This window comes from Macadamia integrifolia, chromosome 9 (genome assembly GCF_013358625.1).
Source record: "Macadamia integrifolia cultivar HAES 741 chromosome 9, SCU_Mint_v3, whole genome shotgun sequence".
NCBI lineage: Eukaryota > Viridiplantae > Streptophyta > Magnoliopsida > Proteales > Proteaceae > Macadamia > Macadamia integrifolia.
Genome location: NC_056565.1, coordinates 19,672,819 through 19,684,715, shown reverse-complemented (window position 1 = coordinate 19,684,715; position 11,897 = coordinate 19,672,819). Strand labels below are relative to the sequence as shown.

The 11,897-nt window shown below is 38.1% G+C and overlaps 2 protein-coding genes and 1 long non-coding RNA gene across 3 annotated transcripts; 1 reads left to right on the top strand and 2 right to left on the bottom strand.

Annotated features, from left to right (window-relative positions):
* Window positions 1–970: 970 nt before the first annotated feature.
* LOC122088855 lies at window positions 971–3,356 on the top strand. The gene is made up of 2 exons (XR_006143173.1): window positions 971–1,168; window positions 2,682–3,356. It is a non-coding gene; the product is annotated as an uncharacterized LOC122088855 (long non-coding RNA).
* Window positions 1,260–3,235, bottom strand: LOC122088854 (protein lin-12-like). The gene is made up of 6 exons (XM_042658210.1): window positions 3,103–3,235; window positions 2,707–2,880; window positions 2,223–2,306; window positions 2,002–2,127; window positions 1,793–1,864; window positions 1,260–1,586 (listed from the first exon to the last, which is right to left on the bottom strand). Exons 1-6 carry the CDS (start codon window positions 3,206–3,208, stop codon window positions 1,507–1,509), a joined length of 642 nt encoding a protein of 213 aa, XP_042514144.1. The 5' UTR covers window positions 3,209–3,235; the 3' UTR covers window positions 1,260–1,506.
* Window positions 3,357–9,276: 5,920 nt separating the features above from the next.
* Window positions 9,277–11,175, bottom strand: LOC122088583 (probable E3 ubiquitin-protein ligase RHA4A). The gene is made up of 2 exons (XM_042657893.1): window positions 10,456–11,175; window positions 9,277–10,034 (listed from the first exon to the last, which is right to left on the bottom strand). Exons 1-2 carry the CDS (start codon window positions 10,665–10,667, stop codon window positions 9,722–9,724), a joined length of 525 nt encoding a protein of 174 aa, XP_042513827.1. The 5' UTR covers window positions 10,668–11,175; the 3' UTR covers window positions 9,277–9,721.
* Window positions 11,176–11,897: the final 722 nt, after the last annotated feature.

Genomic DNA, 11,897 nt, shown 5'->3' with positions numbered 1-11,897 from the left:
GGTGGTGGAAGGGAGGGCTTAAATCTGAGCTTTCTGGTTTGTCTTTTATTTGAGTTTTGTGGTTGATTTTCAGAATTATTGGAATGATTATTTACCATTTGCACTTTGATAGTACTATGTATGCTGTTCCACATATGAATTTTTTCAAAACAAAACAGTAGACTTGAAGCAAGAGAAATACTTAAATTTTAACCTGTTTTATTCTTGAGGATGATCCCTTCAATACTCAATAGAAAAATTCTCTGCTCTTAAATCCAAGGCTTGATTTCAAATATCATATTTTTTGTTAAGGGTACACTGACAAGCATATAGGAGAACTATTTGATATTTACTTTAAATAAAAAAAAATACCTATTTGATTTTAGGTATCCAGGCGGTGATTTTTATGGTTTCTGCTTGGTCGGTGCAGCAAGGTCAAGTTCCTTCTCTGAGCAGCTTAAAATATTGGTTAATTTGAAATGCCTTGTTTATTTAATGTATCTTCTTTTGAATTAAATTTTCTTGGAGAGAAAGGACTTATGCCTTTCAATTGTTCTCAGACTTGCATGCTTGATGGATTTTTCAAGTTAGGACTGAAATTAAGTTGATGGAGCAACACAATGGCTCTTTTATCTTCCATTTTTGTCAAATGATTATTATATCTATATTGTTAGGTTTGTAGGGTTTCTAAAAGTTTTTTTTGGAAATCGGGATCTTTGTAAATGTGTTGTAATTTAGAAGTCGGCATTTCTTGTAACCTCAGTCATTTAATCTTATTAAGATCCAAGGCTGAAATCATCTGGGGCTTTTCTCTTAACCTTTTATACCACAGAGAGATGGGCTGTAAAGGGGGTTTCTCTGTAACTCATTTCTTCAAGCTTCTATTCTGGATTACCATCCTTAATGGCTGTAGACATAGGCCATAGAGCTGAACCAAGTAAATCCAGTGTATGCTTTCTAATTTTCCTTGGTTTCTTTTTTGATTCTTTCTGCTCTTACTTTCTTGTTATATTATGCTAAATCATATTCCATCAGTAATGTTTTAGAAAAAAATTGCTACTGTTTGAAAGTTAATTAAATGAAGTTCTATTGTATGCAAAGGCAGGAACTTCCAGACAATGTGATTATGTTTCCTGACCAGTTCTCTGCTTTCCTCTAAGAGGTGATTAAAGAGTATCTTGGGATGAAGGTAAAAGCGGATGTAAATCTTTGGTTCCCTTTGATATCTAAAAATATGGAACATAGAAATAAAAAATTCCCTTCCAAGTAAAAAAATAAGATTGACTGTAAAATGTAAAATGCTCTTATGACATTTATACTGCATGGTCTCATATTCTATTCAGAAATCTGAGTGTCCCTTCTCAATATTATGTGAAGCCTGTAATGGGGTACAAATCCCATGGAAGGAAGTATGAAGTCCAGGACTGATTATTACATACTTTTACTCTACAGAAAACTCAAAAGCGGAACTAATAAAACATCAATACAGTCAAAATATACTAATATCTCGAGTTGATACTGCCTGTTCTATTTCCACTGGACCATGGTCAATGAAATCACCATCAAGAAAATCAACGGATTGAAGTTCCATGGTAGTGTTAAGGTTGCTGGAAAAAGAAAAAAAAGAAACAGCAGGAAAATTCTATCAGTAAACTGAACTAAAACTCCAATGACCTGATGGAGTTGAACTGAAAAATTGAAGAATAGTGGAGAATATCCTTTTTTTCTAACGATCCAAGTCTGAAAATAGGCTACTTTTTTTTGGGTGGGTGGAGGGGGAAGATACGTATGGAATATTGATGCTGTCTGTTACCTTGAGTCCCTGCAGTATCTGAAGTTTCTGCCCCTAGGATTCCAAGGCTTGCACAATCTGACCCGATCATGCCTTGCATAATCAAATGCCACCCACACCTTGCATCAGAATGGTTATTTTTCTTCCAACATAGTTGCGTTTGTAATGGATGCAGATTTCACACCTTTACAAGAAGTAAATTATTTACAGAGTGGGGGAAGAGCTCTTACAGTTACTAAAACATGGGTAGATGGAGGCATTAAGAAGATTATTATATCCCTCTTTGCATTCACAGACATGTTTGTACCCTGTGATATGGTTACATGTGCCTTCTCCGCAGTAGATCCATTGGCATACTTCAAAATCAGACGACATACAAAAATAAAATCAATTGAAGCCCGTCTCACAATATGATTATTACTAAAGATATAATGATGGTGTTAGTTATTACAATCAGAGAATGATGGATTATATGGAGATTTTGCTACTGATGGAAGAGGAGGTCGGGATTCTAGGCAGTCGTAGTTCATGGTACCTAGAAACACCAAAGAAAAGCATTAGCAAACCAATTCAAAAAACCACCAAAAGTAGGGAAATGAATGCAACATATGCTGATGACCATTTACTAGTACTGGTAGTTCATTGCTTAAACAGTTATACTTCCTAGTCTTCCATAATATCAATATCCTAAGATTATAAATGTGATTTGTGGTCTCCTTGTAATAAAAGTTCTACAGATCATGGGCGGCGGCGGCGGGTTTGTTCAGCTGAATGTGCTCATTTCTTGTGTATATATGTGATTATTATTTCTTATCTATATATATGATTTATCAAATGAGAACTGTGCATGATCTTGCTTGTCTTATATTTTATGATCCAATGCTCAGAACATTTAAATTTGCATATACAGAAAGTGGGTAAGGCTTAGAACTTACAGTTGGGATAAAGGCAGGGGAGGAACTGGAGACCATCGTCTACATTGTCATCCAAGTTTAGATGGGTCCGTTTCCAACCGTATTCACATTCACACCTGTAGCCGAATGGCCCATTGTTGGAAGCATAGCAGGTTCCGTTTCCACAGTTAACAAGGTCGCACACATTACTTGTATCTACAAAGTAAATTGAAGCATAATATGCACTTACTATTCCAGCTGAGAAGATTTAAGGATTTAGAAAAGGAATTATCAGTTACTTCAAGACGAGCAGCTGAGAAGATTAAAAATTGTACAGAGACACATACAAGGAGGGGGCTCATCACTGATGGAGTACTCATTGGCCATAAAATTTAAATGAAGAAATAGGGGTAATGAATAGAAGAGCAGCAGAAGTACCTGAATCGGTGACGCTTATGGATGTACGAGGTTGCAGGAGAGAGATGGCAAGGAGGGTGATGCCAATAAGACTCCTAGTACTACTACTACTAGTGAAGGAACCCATCTCAGATTCTTAGCAGCGACAAAGAAGACAAGGAGGACACATCAGTCGGGATACTTATAAACAGTTAAAAATTGTCTGAAGGATTAGGTGAGAAAGGGATTCTCATAAACAGTTAAAAAAGTGTCTGAAGGATTGGGTGAGGCTTCAATTCCAGGTTTTAAGTTCATCTTCGTCCGGACACAAGCTGTGAAAAGCTGGTCACTAACATTTTTCAGCAGCTTATATTCGTAGTAAACACCCATGACCCACACACGCACAGAGAGAGAGAGAGAGAGAGAGAGAGAGAGAGAGAGGATCCAAACTGCCTCCTACACTACATCTCTACCAACTCTCTGGGAAACAAAGACTACAAATGTCTTCCCAAATACAAGCAATGGATGGGAAGCTAAAAAATAGGGAATCTCTAGTTTCAAGCCCTGGCCAGCGAAAATGGATCAGCTGCTCGTACGGTCACCTAGTTGTACGAGTCAGCAGACAACATCTATCCTTTTTGTGTCCAAATATACCTTTTTTTTATCCTTGTAATGGCAAAAGGAAGGACATGTGTTGGATGTTGACTCGTATGATCACCTGGTTGTACGAGCAGCGGATCCTATCTCCTGGCCAGCAAACCTAGCGAAAAAGCGAAACTTGAATAGATCTTTTCTTGGGTTGGTCTTTGTGAGCAAAACTTGGCTGCTGCCTGGGTTGTAGCCAAGTAGCTGCAACCACTAGTACCAGCCACGGGAATGAAATTTCAAGGGTAGGGGTGGAGAAATTCACCCAAAGTGGATATTTTCAAACATGCCCCTGGGATTCCATTCCCTTAGCTTCTACCATGGGGTTGCAGATACTTGGCTGCAACCAGCAGCAAAAATTTTTCCAATCTTTAGTAGGAACAACATTGACCATGCATCGTCCAACCACAAATGACTGATGGGAAATGGAACATTGAAATTAAGGGTGAAACAGACTGGATCAGGTGGGTTTATTCCAAAACTCAACCTAGGTCCAACTCAACCTTGTTGGGTTCATGCCCATGATTGGGCCAGGTTGGTCCTAATTGACCTTGATTTTTGTTAGGGTTGGGCTAACCCTGATTGACCCTGTTTTTGCAGTGTGGTCAGGATTGCATTGGAAAAGTATATCGAATATTGGAAACAATTACAAAAGTTGTATTTAGTAAAGTTAGAAACTTATAAATTAGGTATAAGAATCAATGACCCAGATTTCATTATTTTGAACAAACGGATAGGGTGACTGTGCTAAATTACATTATATAAATTGGGGTTAACTCAGGGCCAACCTAACTCTGACCCAAGGTCTATTTTTCAATCCTAACCCACCTTCAGGGTCACAAATCTTAGCCTAGGCCTTGTGAGGACTTAGGGAGGGCTAGGACGGTTTCGATTGTTAGGGTCAAACTTACATCCTAAAAACCATATTGCAGGGCCCAATCAACCCTTGGCTCAAGTCTCTTGTTAAGTCTCAAGTGAACTTGGAAGAGAAGGTGCCAGATGGATGGGCAGTTCATCTAATGCTTTTAGAAGAGCCTAGTAAAGGTTGGCTGAAGCTCCCAAGCTGATCCGGATCAAAATCACCTCATGGGGGAGATCACATACTACTATCAAAGAAGAAAGATCTTCCAGTGTTCCATTACAATCTGTCAATCCCCTCTCTGAGATTAATTTTCTCAAGTTGCAGGTGCAAAAAAGACTAGAACAACTAGGGGTGTCAACCGGTCGGGCCGGTTCGGTTTCGTTCGGGCTTAATCGGGCTTGAAGACTTTCAAAGGCTACACCGTGTCCGCCCATTTAACTAATCGGGCTTAGTTATTGAGGGCATGGTACACTTTATATTCGGTCGGTCAGTCTCGGGCTATAATCGGGCCACCTTAATCGGGCTTTAGTCGGGTCTTAATCGGGCTACGGACATGTTTAATGTTAAACGGGCTTTAACCGGTTTTTAAACGGGCCCTCTTTAAAATGTGATATTATATTCCAGCCCACTCATGCAAGCCCAAAAAAATGACAATAAATCAATAAATGATACCAAATATAACCATCATTTAAAATGTGAACATGTCTTTACTTTTTAGTTTTTATTCTTTAATTTGGGGGGTAAAGTAGGTATTCTACAATCATTAAAGGGTCGGGCCAAGTCGGTGCACAATAGGCCGGTCTCGGTCGGGCGTTATTCGGTCGGTCTCGGTCGGGCGCCCGACGGTTCAAGTAGCAAAACCGAGACCGATCATTTATAAACAGGCCGGGCTCAAGCCCGACACGTTTAATAAACGGTCCGGGCCGGGCCGATCTATAAACGGTCGGTCCCGATCGGTTTAGCCAGTTCGGACCACAAATTGACACCCCTAAGAACAACTGACTCGAACCACATGAAGATCAGGAAATAATGGAAATGGCCTTTGAATTTAGCATATCAATTGGTGATTTTAAACACAACAAGACTCTTTCCATTCTCCATTCTTTTTCATGTAAAGGTTTGTTTAATGGGGACTTGTGGCTTCGACCAAAAAAAAATAAAAAAAATGGGGACTTGTGGCCACCATATTCTTGGTGAAAGCTTATTCTATTATTCAATTGCTTGATACTTTGGCATTAGATTTGACACTTCTAAAAGTCTTTAATTCAAAGGTCAAACTCGAATATGTCAATAAAACAATGTAAAAATTTTCAAGTAGTTCTAGAAGAAATGAGATTCAAAGAGACGTAAGCGAGGTGACAGGGAAATATAATGTGTTACCATACCATTTGGGCTATTTCACCCACGACTAGAGATCTGCAATTCATTTCCATGGTTTTATGTTTCAAAAGAACAACTTAAATTCTATGAAACACTTGTCAAATTGGTGAGAGATGAAAGTTGATTACTATCAATTTTTGGTCTCTTTTACTTAAAAATGCTATTTTCTTAATTAATAGTGTAGGGATTGAATTGATTTTTTAAGTTGGTTACCAAGTGTTGATTCTGTTTTTAGTCAATTTAAGAAGTGATTAATTCAGTAGTGTTCCTCTTGGATCTCCCGTGCATGATTTGCAAGCTCTTCAACTTTTATACTACTTTTGTTTTGATTTTGGATTGAAACACAATCTAAGAAGTAGTTTGAATTTCGAACCCAAATCTTATCCTGAACCATGACCTTTTGCAACAATCTCACACCATCCAACGGGTGTGGAGGCTTTACATAATCTCAAATAGACATTTTGTAATGGATCGGCACTTAGAGCTATTGTAAGAGAACTATGCTTGTAATAAAATACTATCTCATCGCCGTGGATGAATACCTACAAGGCACCAAAGAAAATCACCCAACAATCTATTCACAACTTAGATTTGATAATCTAGTTGTGGATGATAAGCACCTGAAAATTAGAATTCATCTTACAATGCAACTTCTTGTTTTTGTGTTGTATTTTGTTTCCTCTTTCTCTCCACATTGTGAAGATAAACAAGCTCCAAGATCAAAGTCCGTTCTCATACCAAGTTGATACAACTTAGGCTCAAAAGGAATTAAAAATATAAAGGAAATTGAAGAGATTTCTTGAATAAAAAAAGGTACATGTATAAGTGGATAACTATCACCCCCACCTATTTACAATGCCATTAACTCAAAATCTTTATCAAAATAAACAAAACATATATTTAAAGGGGAAGAAGAAGAATTTAAAAAAAAAAAAAAAATGGGGAAGAAAGAATCGTTGGAGACCATTGGAAAAAGTACAAGAAAGAGACGTTGGTGGGGGAAAAGGGGATGGAAAAAAGATCATTGGGTCATGCGGTTTCCGTAATAATTATAACTCATCCTTTTAGCCAATTTAGCTCTTAATATATGATTATTCAAAGTTAGGTATTTTTGTTATTGGAATAGGTGAATTCTTAGGGATCAAATCGGACATGAAAATTTTTCATCATCCGACTCAAGCAAGAATCAAAAGAAGGCAATAGATAAGACATGGGAAAGACTAGTGCTCTGTTATGTCATCACAGCGATGCCTCAACCATCATAGCAACTAAGCTTGAACTCACACCTATTTAATAACAGTGTCTTAGTGTGATTCGAAGGTGAGAGAGGAAGAGGATGATGGTGATAGCGATAGTGATACTGATACTGATCGTGAGATTGGTGTGCTATCTATCCTCTAGCCCTCTCATATTTTTAATCTTCTTTTATTTTGGGTGGTGGGAGATAAAACTGGATACACAATAACAATAATAAAACTAACAATTTAATCGTGTCCCAATTAAATGAGGTCGGCTACATGGATCCTTGTCCTCCAATCATTCGAGGTCATACTTGATATATCTAAATTTAAAATGTTTTTCTTATGAGGTGGTATTAACTATTGGTTAACAGTTGCAATTCTGATTTCTAATTGTTAATAGGTTTTGGATTATATGTAACAGTTGTAGGATAATATCATAATGTAAGTCGAACGTATAGCTTACGGGAGAGGGTTCTATGAACAAGTGGTATGGAGGAATGCATCGAAAGGTGCGTTGGAATGATTTCATATATATAAGGGTAGTGAGGTTGTTCCACGTAAGGAAGAGAGAGAGAGAAAGAATACTAACATACCCTACCCTAGTGGTTCATAGAACCTTCTTTTCCCATAACTTATATAAAATATAATATATCTCAGCAAGAAAGCCTTTAATTGACGCCATTGGTTGCTTCCAACCAAGAAAAGGGCCGCGCAAAAAGGCTATAGGTCATCCTGCGATGTGACACAACTGGGGAGACAAGACATGGTTATTTTTTAACCAAGTTTGGTTATATTGGCAAATACAATGCAACATGTATTTGGTTTTTGAATCCTAATATTAATTGAGTAGCATGATATCTTTTGTATCATCATAAAGGACTTGGTTTCTCTTCATTGACGGAGAAAAGAGATCACTTCACCCTTATGATCCCCTAGAATGGACTGAGGAAGGGTAGTTCCAAACTTGTACGATGAAGGTGGAAGCTAATTATGACATTTTTACAAGTCTGATCACAAGGTAAAATCATAATACTCTTTATGTCTGTTTCTACTTCATATATGCCCCCAGTGGGAAAATTTTGGCTTAGCCCTAGGTTTGCAAGATAGTTTCACCTTTCAAATAAAGTTAAGATTACTAGTTTTCTTCTTCTTCTGTATGTTTTAAAAATTCTAAAGAAACCATATACAAGAATTTTCATCAAAGATGTATAATTATACATTAAGAAAGCATGTTGAACCAAAAAAAAAAAGAGTAAGACCATAAATACTCCCCATGTGGTGACCTCCCAGCATGGTATCACACCGTCCATAGGGAATCAGACCATAAATACATGAATTGTTTTGATGTATGGTTCGGGTACCCCTTGGGCAGTGTAATCCCATGAGGGAAAGGTAGCTTCATTCCCCACATAGGGAGCTAATCCGGACATAGAAAGAACCCCAATTGTACCACCATATATCAAAGTATCCATTAGAGACACTCTTTACCCCTAATCTCAATAGCTCTCTTTTTCTTTTATGAAAATTGGAAAATAGCTAGTTGTTATACCTAATGGAAGAAAAGGAACTCGATAATAATCATTGCAAATAGGGATCTCTAAGCAAGCAACAAAGTGGAGTGCACCAATACGTTACAACATAATGATATTACAAGTAGAAGGACAGTGAAGTCATTTCATATGAGGAGGAAAGTGACAGACAATGAGGTACTAGAGCGCCTACTGTTCCCATATTTTTACTTCCTCATCTTCTTATTTAACGAAAGTAGTGACCACATACACATTGATATTGTGTCGATGAAGTTTCTTGTAACCTTAACAAAACTCACAATCATGTTGGTGAACGCCATCTCGACTTAGTATTTATTTAATGGGGGTAGGTTCCTCATGACATTATTCTCGGGAGTAATCTACACGCCACACCAATGGTGGTGCGAATAACGTATCACCCAATGAGACCCACATGGTCAAGAGTAAGAAAAAAATAATAATAATAAAGAACCATATGCGAGAGGGAATTAGTACTCGAGTCGAAAAATTCTTCCCTTTTTTAATCTTTTACAGGCACCAAGTTTGGTGAAGTTTGAAGTTAAGGCTAAACTACTTCATAGGCACTCCATAAACATGCCCCTTTGTATTATGACTCAATTTATAAAGCCACATCAGGCCAAAAAGTAGTTACAATATTGAGGAGGTCTTGGGGTAGGAGATCTTAAACAAACCCTGACAAGATATTGTAAATCCCATTTAGAAATAACATGGGCACAAGAGTTATCATCCTCTACAAACATAAGAAAAGGAGAGAGACTCAAAAACAGAATTTACCAAGAATTGACAATCTTATTCTAAAACCCAAAAATCTATTGGAATTGCCTGTGCATTAGAAGTTAGATCCAACCTCGACCCAATCAACCAAGAAAGATAAACAGAGAATTGTGGCACATCCCAAACCACCATGAGCATCAAGAAGACAAGAGAAGGAAGGGATCTTTTTTTCCTTTTTCATTATTTGGTTTATTAGATAATAAGGATCATCATAAGTGAACAAGTGCTCTACAATAGGGGCAATGTGAATGGGAAGCAAGCCAAGGGAGAAGGCAATCTGAATGGTATCTGTGAGAACAAGGTAAGTTGGTGACCTCCCTCTTGCCTTGCAGATCATCTAGGCAAACCGAACAAACCTCTCTCTGTGAATTCCTCCGGCTTAACTGCGGACTACTCCTGCAAACCTCTGTTTCTCTGTTTCTCGTTTCACTTGTGTGGATCTGCGTCGGGCGAAGAACATGAGAAGAGCTTCTGTGTTGGACAGGAGGAGGTTGAGATTGAGGTTCATGTTTCTTATTCCACCTGTTTTTTGAGGATTACCAGTCAGTATCATACATATTCAATCACATAATCTCTTACAACAAGTTAAAAAAAATGGGATTTTGATTTGTGGGTAGTTGTTTTGGGGAATCAATGAGACATATTTGTCTCTGGCAGAATCAGAATCTGATCAAAATATGAGTTTCAGCAAAGTATAAATTAGATAACAGCAATAATGTTCTAAAGGATCAAGCTGAAGCATAAAGTTAAACAAGGAACTCAGAAAATGAAATGGAACCGATTTGGATGATTAGAACAGAGATTCCCTGCAAATTTTAAGTTTTTACTAGTTCAAGATTGGGTCCGACGAGATCTTTGCTTCCTATGTCAATCTCTGGCTCAGCCCAGAGCCCAGAATTAAGTAATTGGGAAAAGGGGAAGACAAGGGAGGAGAAAAACAAACCTGGAACGGAAGCCTCCGAGCTTCTCCTCGAGCCTCATGCGAGCCATAAGAGTGGTGGAATCCATTGTTGTGGTGGTGGTTGCAATGATCGAAGGTGGAAGACGCTCCCGAAAGAAAGAATCAGATCGGCAGTTACGGTAATCATCGTTTTGATTAGAAGAATGAATTCTTCTCCTTCGAGCTAGCTCCACCCCTGGTAACATCCCTGCCATTTTTGTAACTCAACAAAGTGATTTCTTCCTTTCCTCTATACCCTCTTCCTCTTCTTCCTCTCCCTCTCTGTTTCACAGCTAAAAATTTCCAGGAAACCCCTTAAAACTCTCTGCCTAAATTTAACCAAACACTACCAAGAAGATAAGAATCTGTCACAATAAACAAAAAGAGGAATTCACCAGAAAAGGGGAAAATGATATGGATAGGACATAGGAGAAGGACATTGCCATTCTCTCATCCTTTTATATAATTATGGAATAAGGACTCCTCCCATTAACCCCTCCCCCTCCTCCTCCACCCAAATCCCACCTTCCCTGCAAACAAAAGAAAAGAAAAAAGGGGGATTTTTATTCTGGGGATACTGAGATTTCCCCAAAAATGCCATTTGATTAATGTTTCTTCATGACCATCACTATCTTCAAACAATTCCTCATTATTAAAAGAAAGAATTATACAAATAGGATAATGGAGAGGGAGCTGGGTATTGACTGGTAGCTTCTAATTGGGAAACAAAGTGGTTTTCGTGGAAGGGACGTTAGAAGACAAAGAAGCTTCGTGGAAAGGCTGTTCATAAAAGAAGTCTTGCGCGAGTTTCTATTTGGATTCCTTTAGTCCCTTTCGTTCTTGTTTAGTTGTTTCCTTGTGGCTTCTTGGATAGTGAGACATAATGGTGGATTCTGTATAGTCTGTACTCACCGGAAGATTGATCGATAGTGCTTCTTTGCTTTTTAAAAGCAAGTAAAACAAATTTTTTTTGACTGCCACGTCTCACCGAGGTTGAATTGTGTGCCCGAGGTTTTGAAACTGAGGGATCCGTTGTGAATGGAATCAGGAAGAAAGAGAAGAGATTTCTATGAATTTGTAATTTTTTAATTTATGATTCAAATGTCTTGTGGATACTGCTACCAGATTATTATTATCTTAATTAAAAAAAAGATTTAAGTGAATTTAAAAAAAAGGTGTAACCAATGCACGGAAATGAGATCCTCTCTAATGCGTTGTGTGTCCAACACGCTTCTCAGTGCGTGTTCGATGACTGAGAGAGTCTTGAGGTGTGTGGTAATCGCTCTCATTTGTAGGATATTCATTGTGGGGCTGTCGTGCTACAAAGGATTTAGATCCATCCGACAAGTGGGGTGTGTCTGTGTGTAGGCAGATTTGAATCCTCTCCGGCATGGATTAGACTTTAGACAGGGACCAATGAAAAGAGAGAGAGAACCTTCAAAATC